Source organism: Tachysurus fulvidraco, chromosome 11 (genome assembly GCF_022655615.1).
Source record: "Tachysurus fulvidraco isolate hzauxx_2018 chromosome 11, HZAU_PFXX_2.0, whole genome shotgun sequence".
Taxonomy (NCBI): domain Eukaryota; kingdom Metazoa; phylum Chordata; class Actinopteri; order Siluriformes; family Bagridae; genus Tachysurus; species Tachysurus fulvidraco.
The window spans coordinates 24,092,425-24,104,924 of NC_062528.1; the positions used below are offsets into that span (position 1 = coordinate 24,092,425).

The 12,500-nt window shown below is 41.2% G+C and overlaps 1 protein-coding gene across 1 annotated transcript in view; it reads left to right on the top strand.

Annotated features, from left to right (window-relative positions):
* The window catches only part of tox (thymocyte selection-associated high mobility group box), a 53,538-nt gene that overhangs the window by 36,201 nt on the left and 4,837 nt on the right, over positions 1–12,500 (top strand). Inside the window, exons 5-8 of the mRNA XM_027155030.2 lie at positions 3,275–3,544; positions 5,746–5,973; positions 7,346–7,426; positions 8,999–9,310. Of these exons, the coding sequence (XP_027010831.1) occupies positions 3,275–3,544; positions 5,746–5,973; positions 7,346–7,426; positions 8,999–9,310 (891 nt within the window). The remainder of the gene's footprint in view (positions 1–3,274; positions 3,545–5,745; positions 5,974–7,345; positions 7,427–8,998; positions 9,311–12,500) is intronic.

Genomic DNA, 12,500 nt, shown 5'->3' on the forward strand with positions numbered 1-12,500 from the left:
TGTCATTGGGATAAAGCACATGAAGGAGAAAAAATAACCCCTCTCTCTCTCTCTCCCTCTCTCTCTCTCTCCCTCTCTCTCTCTCTCTTTCTCTGTGTAATTATGATTTGTCTGAGTGATTTAGAGGAATTGGATATGAAATGGAAATGACCTCAGCACCACGGGTCAGTACTGCCGTGGGTGTGAGGAGGGGTTTTTATTGGGATTGGGGTATTGGGTGTTTCAGGGGGTATTTTATTTATTAAAATGTTCAAAAGTGCAGGAAAAGCAGCCTTTAGGGCAGTTGTGCATGACCTCGTCACATGGCCTCTATTCACTTTTACAGATTTTGTGCTGTGTGCAGTGGAGATTAATGTTGAGCTCCGATGATAAATACCGTCACAGCCTTACTCTGACACACACACACACACACGCACACACGCACAAGCAATTTACATTTATATATTTATATTCATGTTTATTCAAAAATAATTGTATTCTAATGTTAGTGATCTCTTATTGTGTGTAATATATTTTAATGGCAGCTTAAATAAAAAACAACAAACTAATTTGTATTTACAAATTAATAACAGAATAATTTGTTTGTACCTTTTAAAAAATTAAACTGCAGCACAATTTAATTAGCATCAAAATTCGACCTGCAAATGTTCATTTAAAATAAATAAATATTAAAAATTTAAAAATGGCGTTTTTTATTAATTTTTTTTTAAAAATGAAATGTTGAATTTTATTAATGAAAATGAAAAATTTTATTAAACCGCTTTTAAAATATGTTAATAAAACCGGTTCGGATTTTAATGCTGTCTCAAAATTCTAGCGTGTAGAAATAATTGGTATAATTTAGGTCTAAATAATGATTCTGTTCTTTTTGTGTTTGTGTGTAAATACAGACTCAGTTGTGGTGTTTGTTGTAAAATAAATATAGTCAATAATCCGCAAGGACTAAAGCACTGGCGCTCACAGCTATTCTTATTATTACTGATTCAGTATTCAGAAGAATATTTGACTTGTAGATGTCACTGCATGTCCACTGTGTTACTAGAAGGAGAACTTTGTCTTCCTCTTTAGTTCATTTCAGCAGGTCGTATAACTGTTTTCCACATCTTCAGTACACAGGACTTTACACTTCTTTATCAGTACCATAAAATATGGTTAAATAAAGAAAGGAAAATAAATAAACTGTATATATATATATAAAATCATCTTTTTTATCAATAATAAATTGATCAATTAATGTTTTGCAACAAAAATCTATTTCTTTTCTTATTATTTAGGTTATTTATTTATGATGTACTTGTAACCTAGAAACCATGGGGGATACTAACTTTTGCTTCACTGGGTTTTTCTAAGCAAAATTTGGAAATTCCGATCGTCAGTTAGTCATTAATGGCTCGTAGTCTTTGCGCTAACTCGCGTCTCCTTTCTCACCGTTGTACCGTGAAGGTCTTTCTCACATAAAACTCACCTGCATGTTAACTCTCACGGCGTTTACCGTAATCTCTCCTAACGTTCCGCTCGGATGCCGTTGTTGTCCCTGAAATTTGCCGGAATTGATTTTTTTGCTAAAAAATCGAAAGCGTATGTTTCGGTTTGCAGCATCGTATGAATCACTAATAACATTCACGCAACATTTATATTTATTATTTATTGACCGTTTCGCTGCGAATAAGCCGACATTCACGTTGTTATATTCTTACCTTTTAAAACCTCACATTTCATTTTGTTATTACAAAATAATTCGTTTTATTTCTAAAATTTATTTGATGAATGGAAAAAGGATTTAAAGTCATATAAAGATATTTTTAAGGAAAGGAGCAGAGAGACGAAGAGAAACACGATCAATGATAATTATTTATTAGTGTTTACACATTTTATTTACAGATAAATAAAAAGAGAATAGATGAGATTTATTGTTTTAGTGATCAACAATAGCAGAATTAGCTGGTGTGTGTGTGTGTGTGAGAGAGAGAGAGAGAGAGAGAGAGAGAGAGAGAGAGAGAGTGTGTGTTGTAGTGTGTGTTGTAGTGTGTGTGTGTTGTGGTGTGTGTGTGTGTGTGAGAGAGAGTGTGTGTTGTAGTGTGTGTGTGTTGTAGCGTGTGTGTGTGTGTGTGAGAGAGGGAGTGTGTGTGTGTGTTGAAGTGTGTGTGTGTTGTAGTGTGTGTTGTAGTGTGTGTGTGTTGTAGTGTGTGTGTGGGGGTGTTGTGTGGGTGTGTGGGTGTGTGGTGTGTGTGTGTGTGTGGTGTGTGTGTGTGTGTGGTAGTGTTTGGTGTGTGTGTTTGTGTGTTGTGTGTTGTGTGGTTGTGTTTGTGTGGTGTGTGTGTTTGTGTGTTTTTGTGTTGTGTTTTGTTGTGTGTGTTCTTTTTGTTGTTTTTTGTGTTTTTGTTTTTGTGTGTTTTTTTGTTTGTCGTGTGTTGTAGTGTGCGTGTGTTGTTGTGTGTGTGTGTGTGTTGTAGCGTGTGTGTATGTGTTGTAGCGTGTGTGTATGTGTTGTAGCGTGTGTGTGTTGTTGCGTGTGTGTGTGTGTTGTAGTGTGTGTGTGTTGTAGCGTGTGTGTGTGTTGTAGTGTGTGTGTGTGTGAGTTGTAGTGTGTGTGTGTGTGTTTTGTTGTAGTGTGTGTGTGTGTGTGTGTGTGTGTGTGTGTGTGTGTGTGTGTGTGTTGTAGTGTGTGTGTGTGTTGTAGTGTGACTGCAGTACAGTAATGACTGTAGTAGATCATTTCCACTGAATTTATTAGAGAAACTCTTAAAAATCAGTCTGTTACTTTCAATTCCACAGAAATATTCAAGTCATGTTTGACACGAATCTGAATCATTTACTGAATCTGAATCATTTACTGAATCACTTCATTTGTGAATAAACTCATTTCTTTTACTTTTTTCTAGTCAGAATCTCATGAGGTGTAAATTTATTTGTTGCTAAATCTTAGTTCAACATTTTGTGGTTTCAGATAACTGTCCGTTTAGTTATGAATGTTTTGTGTGTGTGTGTGTGTGTGTGTGTGTGTGTGTGTGTGTGTCTCACCTGTCCAGCCCCACCTGTCAGGGGCATTGTGGGATAACAATAGCAGGGTGTGTGTGTGTGTGTGTGTGTGGGCGGCTGGGCGGCTGGGTGAGTTGCAGCTCACCTGCTGCTGTAGGTGGTTTCAGGTGACGCCCTACAAAGGAAGTGATTTTCCCTCAACACACACCGTGAGGAAGAACACTTCTACGCCTACAGGTCAAAGGTCAGGGTATGGGCGAGGGTTTAAACCCCGTTTGTGTTTGTCCTTCTGCAGATGCAGCAGATGGTGAACTCTGACTCGCGATACGGTGGCCGTCCTCACGGGGACGCCGTCAGACCCAGAGTGTCCTCAGGAATGGTTCCTCAGGGTCAGCTGACTCCCATCAACCAATCACAGCACAGCACTCAGCTGGGCATGAGCGGGAACTCCGGGAATAACGGGAACGCTGGTGCTCGCGGATCACCTTCTCCTCCAGAGAGCAAATCAGCCACACCGTCTCCTTCCAGCTCCGTCCATGAGGACGACGCAGACGAGGCTCTGAAGGTTGAATCTCACACTCACACACACACACATATACATAACTGTACAGACACACACACACACATAACTGTACAGACACACACACACATACATAACTGTACAGACACACACACACACACATAACTGTACAGACACACACACATAACTGTACAGACACACACACACATACATAACTGTACAGACACACACACACACATACATAACTGTACAGACACACACACACATAACTGTACAGACACACACACACACACACACACACACACACATAACTGTACAGACACACACACACACATAACTGTACAGACACACACACACACACACATAACTGTACAGACACACACACACATAACTGTACAGACAGACACACACACACATAACTGTACAGACACACACACACATACATAACTGTACAGACACACACACACACATAACTGTACAGACACACACACATAACTGTACAGACACACACACATACATAACTGTACAGACACACACACACACACACACACACACATAACTGTACAGACACACACACACAACTGTACAGACACACACACACACACACATAACTGTACAGACACACACACACATACATAACTGTACAGACACACACACACACACACACACACATAACTGTACAGACACACACACACACACACATAACTGTACAGACACACACACACACACATAACTGTACAGACACACACACACACACATAACTGTACAGACACACACACACACACATAACTGTACAGACACACACACACACACACATAACTGTACAGACACACACACACATACATAACTGTACAGACACACACACATAACTGTACAGACACACACACACACACACATAACTGTACAGACACACACACACACACACACACATAACTGTACAGACACACACACACATACATAACTGTACAGACACACACACATAACTGTACAGACACACACACACACATAACTGTACAGACACACACACACACACACATAACTGTACAGACACACACACACACACACATAACTGTACAGACACACACACACATACATAACTGTACAGACACACACACATAACTGTACAGACACACACACACACACATAACTGTACAGACACACACACACACACACACACATAACTGTACAGACACACACACACACATAACTGTACAGACACACACACACACACATAACTGTACAGACACACACACACATAACTGTACAGGCACACACACACACACATAACTGTACAGACACACACACACATACATAACTGTACAGACACACACACACACATAACTGTACACACACACACACACACACACACATAACTGTACAGACACACACACATAACTGTACAGGCACACACACACACATACATAACTGTACAGACACACATACATAACTGTACACACACACACACACACACATAACTGTACAGACACACACACACACAACTGTACAGACACACACACACACAGACACATAACTGTACAGACACACACACATAACTGTACAGACACACACACACACATACATAACTGTACACACACACACACACACACACACACACACACACAACTGTACAGACACACACACATAACTGTACAGACACACACACACACACACACACATAACTGTACAGACACACACACACACACACACACACAACTGTACAGACACACACACATAACTGTACAGACACACACACACATACATAACTGTACAGACACACACACACACACACACATACACATACATAACTGTACAGATACACACACGCACACACACATACCTAACTGTACAGACAGACAGACACACACACACTCACACATACATAACTGTACAGACACACACACACACACACACACACATACATAACTGTACAGACACACACACGCACACACACATACATAACTGTACAGACAGACACACACACACACACACACTAACTGTACAGACACGCACACATACATAACTGTACACACACACACACACACACACACACACATAACTGTACAGACACACACACACACATAACTGTACAGACACACACACACACACACTCACACACATAACTGTACAAACACACACTAATAGATTGTATACACACACCCATGTAAACACACACACAAACGTACACACACACAGTCTTACACAGTAAGTGATCATTCAGGGTTTACAGAGTTATTATTTCCCCCCAGAGTGGAGCAGAGAAGAGAGCGGCTACAGACGTTGCAAAAAAACCCAAAACTCCCAAGAAGAAGAAGAAGAAAGACCCGAACGAGCCTCAGAAACCCGTCTCAGCTTATGCTTTGTTCTTCAGAGACACTCAGGCTGCCATCAAGGGCCAGAACCCCAACGCCACCTTCGGAGAAGTGTCCAAGATCGTGGCTTCCATGTGGGACGGTCTGGGGGAGGAGCAAAAACAGGTTCTCTAATCATCACCCTTTATCTTTTATTATACACACTGCTACTTCCTGAAGAAGTCATAGATGCGTCTAATGCCTGTCCCCTTAGTCTTCATCTCCTAATCCCTAACTGCTTTTTTACAATCCCTGTCACCTAATCTATCACCTAATCTGGCACCTAATCTGTCACCTAATCTGTCACCTAATCTGTCACCTAATCTGGCACCTAATCTGGCACCTAATCTGGCACCTAATCTGTCACCTAATCTCACCCTAATGTCTACCTTATAATAACTAGTCCCTAATCTCAGACCACTAACCCCTTTACTTCTAATCCCCGTTCCCTGAATTTCTACCCACTAAAGTCCAACCAACCCCTAATCTTTATCCCATAATACATAACCCTAATCCCTGCTCAGCTCCTTGGTGTCTCTGTGTATTTGTGTATTCGGCTCGACAGAGAAACCTCTCGAATCCTAAACAGGGTTCTGTTTTAACCTCATCATTAAAAACATAAGTTTGGAGTGTACAGAGAACAATTTAACCTAATATTAAATATATAAACATTAATAAATTAAAATATATCATGTATTATATGTATATAATGTATAATTATATAGAGAATATATACTGATGAACAAGGACACGTGTAAACATCCATCATTAACCACTTTACTAAATTCTAAATAAACTTAAGCTCAATATATTGGGACAGCCCCTGAAAATGTCTAACAGTAAATATAATGACACCTTTTCATCATGTGGGTGGAAAAACAAAACACAGAATGAAACTGTGCTCGGCCTGGAGACGAGAGAGCTACGTGTTCTCAGTGTGTTTTTGTTGTGGTCTGGTTTGGATTGGCACGAAAAGGAAACACACTCATCTTATATAAGTTTCGTTTCAGGTATGCGCATGTGTGTGTGTGTGTGTGTGTGTGTGTGTGTGTGTGTGTGTGTGTGTGTGTGTGTGTGTGTTTGTGTAAGAGCAGGAATAAATAAACGGTATAACTATTTGAGATTTGCTCATGGCGGCGTATTGTTACGCCGATATGGTCCTCACTCCTTCACGTGTGTATGAGGGACAGTGACACTGTGTTTATGACAGGATGTTAGTCTAATAAAAAGAACAGCGTGTCTCTGTGTCTCTGTGTGTCTGAACATGGAGGCAATAAACACTCTGATGCACTGATGTACAAATAATCACACACATGCAGAGGAACCTAAAAGTAGAAGCCATAAAACTGCACTGAAATGTTTTTAAAGCGTCTCCAAGACGACAGTGCAACAACGCGTCTAGATGTACAACACAGGATGATTATAAACGGTGTGTCTCCGTGTCAGAGCTCCTGTAGAACGTGCTGACGTGGTTCCTTCTGTGTTCTGTTCATCTCAGGTGTATAAGAAGAAGACCGAGACGGCAAAGAAGGAGTATCTAAAACAGCTGGCTGCTTACAGAGCCACGCTCGTCTCGCAGGTATACAGAGAGACCTTCGGACTGAGATACAGCGGTGTGAAAAATGTTGGCCCCCTTCCTGATTTTTCAGATCATCAAACGAATTTAAACATTAGTCAAAGATAACATAAGTAAACACACAATGTACTTTTTAAATGAAGGTTTTTATTATTAAGGGAAACCAAACCTACACGGCCCTGTGTGAAAAAGTGTTGGCCCCCTTAACCTAATAACTGGTTCGTTCACACTTAGCAGCAAAGAACTGCAACCGAGTGTTTTGCGATAACTTAGTGAGTCTGTAACAGCACTGTGGAAGAATTTTGGTCCACTTGTCTTTGTGTAATTGTTGTAATTCAGCCACATTGGAGGGTTTTCGAGCATGAACCGCCTTTTCAAGGTCCTGCCACAGCATCTCAATAGGATTCAGGTTCTTTGACTCGGCCGCTCCGGGGACTTCTGGGAAGTTACACCACTGTTCCATGTTTTCCCAATGTGTGTATAACGGCTCTCAATGTGGTTCACTGGAGTCCCAAAGCTTTGAAAACGGCTTTATAACCTTTTAAAGGCTGATAGATCTCAATTACTTTCTCATTTGTTCCTGAATTTATTTGGATCTCGGCATGACGTGTAGCTTTTGAGGATCTTTTGGTTTACATCACTTTGTCAGTCAGGTCTTATTTAAGTGATCTATCGATCGTGAGCAGGTGTGGCAGTAATCAGGCCTGGGTGTGGCAGTAATCAGGCCTGGGTGTGGCAGAAATCAGGCCTGGGTGTGGCAGTAATCAGGCCTGGGTGTGGCAGAAATCAGGCCTGGGTGTGGCTAGAGACATTAAACTCAGGTGTGATAAATCACTGTTATGTTTTAACAGGGGGGCAAATACTTTTTCACACAGGGCCATGTGGGTTTGGATTTAGTTTTCCCTTAATATAAACTGCATGTTGTGTTTACTTGTTATATTTCACTAATATTTAAATTTGTTTGATGATCTGAAACATTAATGTGTGACAAACATGCAAAACACTCACTCACTCACTCATTTTCTACCGCTTTATCCGAACTACCTCGGGTCACGGGGAGCCTGTGCCTATCTCAGGCGTCATGGGGCATCGAGGCAGGATACACCCTGGACGGAGTGCCAACCCATCACAGGGCACACACACACTCTCATTCACACACACACACACTACGGACAATTTTCCAGAGATGCCAATCAACCTACCATGCATGTCTTTGGACCGGGGGAGGAAACCGGAGTACCCGGAGGAAACCCCCGAGGCACGGGGAGAACATGCAAACTCCACACACACAAGGCGGAGGTGGGAATCGAACCCCGACTCTGGAGGTGTGAGGCAAACGTGCTAACCACTAAGCCACCGTGCACCCCAACATGCAAAACAATTAAAAAAATAAAATAAAATCAGGAATACCAGCCAATACTTTTTCACACCACCGTGCCCCAGATTTACCCCAGTAGTAATGATAACTGTCAGAGATGTAATGCTTTATGTTCTGGGGTGAACCTTGTCTAGCTGAGGGTCCTGTGTTCTAGACCACGGAGACATAAGTGTTTCTGTTTACTAATGTTCCTACAGAGTTACAGTGAGCCGGCCGACGTGAAGGTCTCCCAGGCGTCTCAGATGCTTGGTCCGAAGCCTTCATCCTTTCAGTCACATCCAGCTCTCTACATGGCTCCTCCATACCCCCAGCAGCCCCATCTGCCTCCCATGCAGCCCGGACTGACTCGGGGCAGCACCTCCAGGCCAGGTGGTAACATTAGCATGGGCAACATGGCGGCTGCCTCGCCCCCTCCTCTACAGATCAGCCCCCCGCTACACCAGCACATCGGCCTCCAGCAGCAGATGGGCAACCATTCGATGCAACTGCACTCACCATCTATGGCCCAGGTGACCACACACACACACACACACACACACACACACGGACTCTTTTGCCCACTGCAGTCTCAGCTTCCTATTCCTGGCTGACAGGAGAGGAACCTGCTGTGGTCTTCTGCCATTGTAGCTCATCCACCTCAGGCTTCTCTGTGCTTGATTCATGTACAAAGTGATGATCAGAGTTACTGTAGTCTTCCTGTCAGATTAGACCAGTCTGATCATCTCCTCTGATCTCTCTCATTAACACTGTTGCAGCCTGCAGACCCTCTGCACACAGGGGGCTTTTTATTTCTTTCATCATTCTGCGTAAACTCTAGAGTCTTTATACACACACACACACACACACACACCCCTAAATTATCATTGTCACTCCTTTCTCAAAGCTAGTGACCTCGATCTGTCTTCCATTGCAACCAAATTCCTAAATAATGCAGAACAAAAATGCGGTCATGTTTTTCTCAGAGAATTGTTCGCTTACCAGTTTACTTTGCACACGTTAGCTAGCTGTGTTAAGTTCATTCATTTTCTACCGCTTATCCGAACTTCTCGGGTCACGGGGAGCCTGTGCCTATCTCAGGCGTCATCGGGCATCAAGGCAGGATACACCCTGGACAGAGTGCCAACCCATCATAGTTTAGAGCGCGAAAGTTGCTCGGGTCGATGAGATCTATATTCGTACCAACTCTCGTACATGTGCGTACATAATTGCCCGATCTGTGCACCAATGTTTGTTTTTGCATTACAGGGGGCACTACAGAGCCCCCTGCCACGCCCGTATTCCAGCCTTTGCCCGAGCCTAGTGTCGCACGACTCTGACGTGTGTGCTGAATTTCAAGAGTTTTCGAGCATGTTAAGGGACCCCAATTGGCCAATGTGTGCTAAAAAAAAAAAAGAAAAGAATAAACCCGAGCAAAAACAATATGGCTTCGCACCATTCGGTGCTCGGGCCTAATAAATATTACTATTATATGAACTTCTGCGGTTATGTCCATATTAAAGAGAATGCAGAACACAAGTGTAAACCGGAGGTGGACGAGGTGTGTGTGTGTGTGTGTGTGTGTGTGTGTGTGTGTGTGTGTGTGTGTGTGTATGTAGAGCAGCTGGTCCTCCATGTCATAGTTCCTCATTCATTTCTGATGGACAGGACAGAAGTTATTAATACACACTGTTGTACGTGTTCGCACATTTTGATTAAACACAAACAAGCACTCACTCACACACACACACATTCTCTCACACACACTCACTCACACACGCTCGTGGTTGAAACAAAACTAATTAAAGAGCAAATGACCCCTTTTGACACCACAGTAATGGAGTTATTATCTCTATCACTCTGTTCTCTCTCTCTCCCCACTCTCTCTCTCTCTCTCTCTCTCTCTCTCTCTCTCTCTCTCTCTCTCTCTCTCTCTCTCTCTCTCTCTCTCTGTTATATACAGATTACTGTGTGTGTGTGCATGTGTGTGTCCAGCATTAGTTACATACAGATCACAGTTACATACAGATTACAGTTATATACCGATTACAGGTATGTACAGATTACAGTTACATACAGATTACAGTTACATACAGATTACAGTTACATACAGATTACAGTTATGTACAGATTAGTTACGTACAGATTAGTTACATACAGATTACAGTTACATACAGATTACAGTTTGATACAAATTAGTTACGCACAGATCAGTTACATACAGATTACAGTTACATACAGATTACAGTTACATACAGATTAGTTATGTACAGATTACAGTTACATACAGATTACAGTTACATACAGATTACAGTTACATACAGATTAGTTACATACAGATTACAGTTACATACAGATTAGTTACATACAGATTAGTTACATACAGATTACAGTTACATACAGATTAGTTACATACAGATTACAGTTACATACAGATTAGTTACATACAGATTACAGTTACATACAGATTAGTTACATACAGATTAGTTACATACAGATTAGTTACATACAGATTACAGTTACATACAGATTACAGTTATGTACAGATTAGTTACATACAGATTAGTTATGTACGGATTACAGTTACATACAGATTACAGTTACATACAGATTACAGTTACATACGGATTACAGTTACATACGGATTACAGTTACATACAGATTAGTTATGTACGGATTACAGTTACATACAGATTACAGTTACATACAGATTACAGTTACATACGGATTACAGTTACATACGGATTACAGTTACATACAGATTAGTTATGTACGGATTACAGTTACATACAGATTACAGTTACATACAGATTACAGTTACATACGGATTACAGTTACATACGGATTAGAGTTACATACGGATTAGTTATGTACGGATTACAGTTACATACAGATTACAGTTACATACAGATTACAGTTACATACGGATTACAGTTACATACGGATTACAGTTACATACAGATCTACAGTATAAAATTACAAGGTCAATTCCCAGATGTCCAATTCAGTTTTACAGTATTAAAGAGCAAATTGACTGATTTACAGGTAAGTTTACAGATTTATAGAGCAGGTTTAGTGTTTAATGTTCAGTGTATATTCAGAGACCTACTCTACAGTACCTTGTAACTCAGCCAGAACTTAGCACATAAGAGAGCATAGCTGTGCACCACACACACACGCACGCACACACACACACACACACACACACACACACACACACACACACACACACACACACACACACACACACACACATTCCTTCATTCCTTCAGCATCCACTAGCTCTGGACCGTCTGTAATGTGTAAAGCTTTCCGTTCGTTTTATTAGATTTTTTTAAGCTAATCGCTGTATCAGCCAGATGGGTTAAGAACACATACTGTAGTGAATGTTCAGTGTCGTCTTTTGTTACCGAACACTTTTTAGTACCTCTGTGAAAGGCATGCTGGGAAACATCACACATTTACACATTTTTCCAGTTGAAACAGTTCCCATGAAAGAAAGAAAAAAAGAAACAGTAAAACCTTCTTATTTGAATATGAAAGCCTATTGAGAGCTTATTGTGGTACATTTCTCATCTGGGGGATTCGAGAAACATTTAAAAGAGCAACTACTTGATTGTTTTTTCCCATCCGTTCTCAGCAGGCGACTTAACTGATGCAACAGATGATCGTCATTAAAACCGAGTGAAGATAAAGACTTAATTTTGTCTGAAATACAAATTG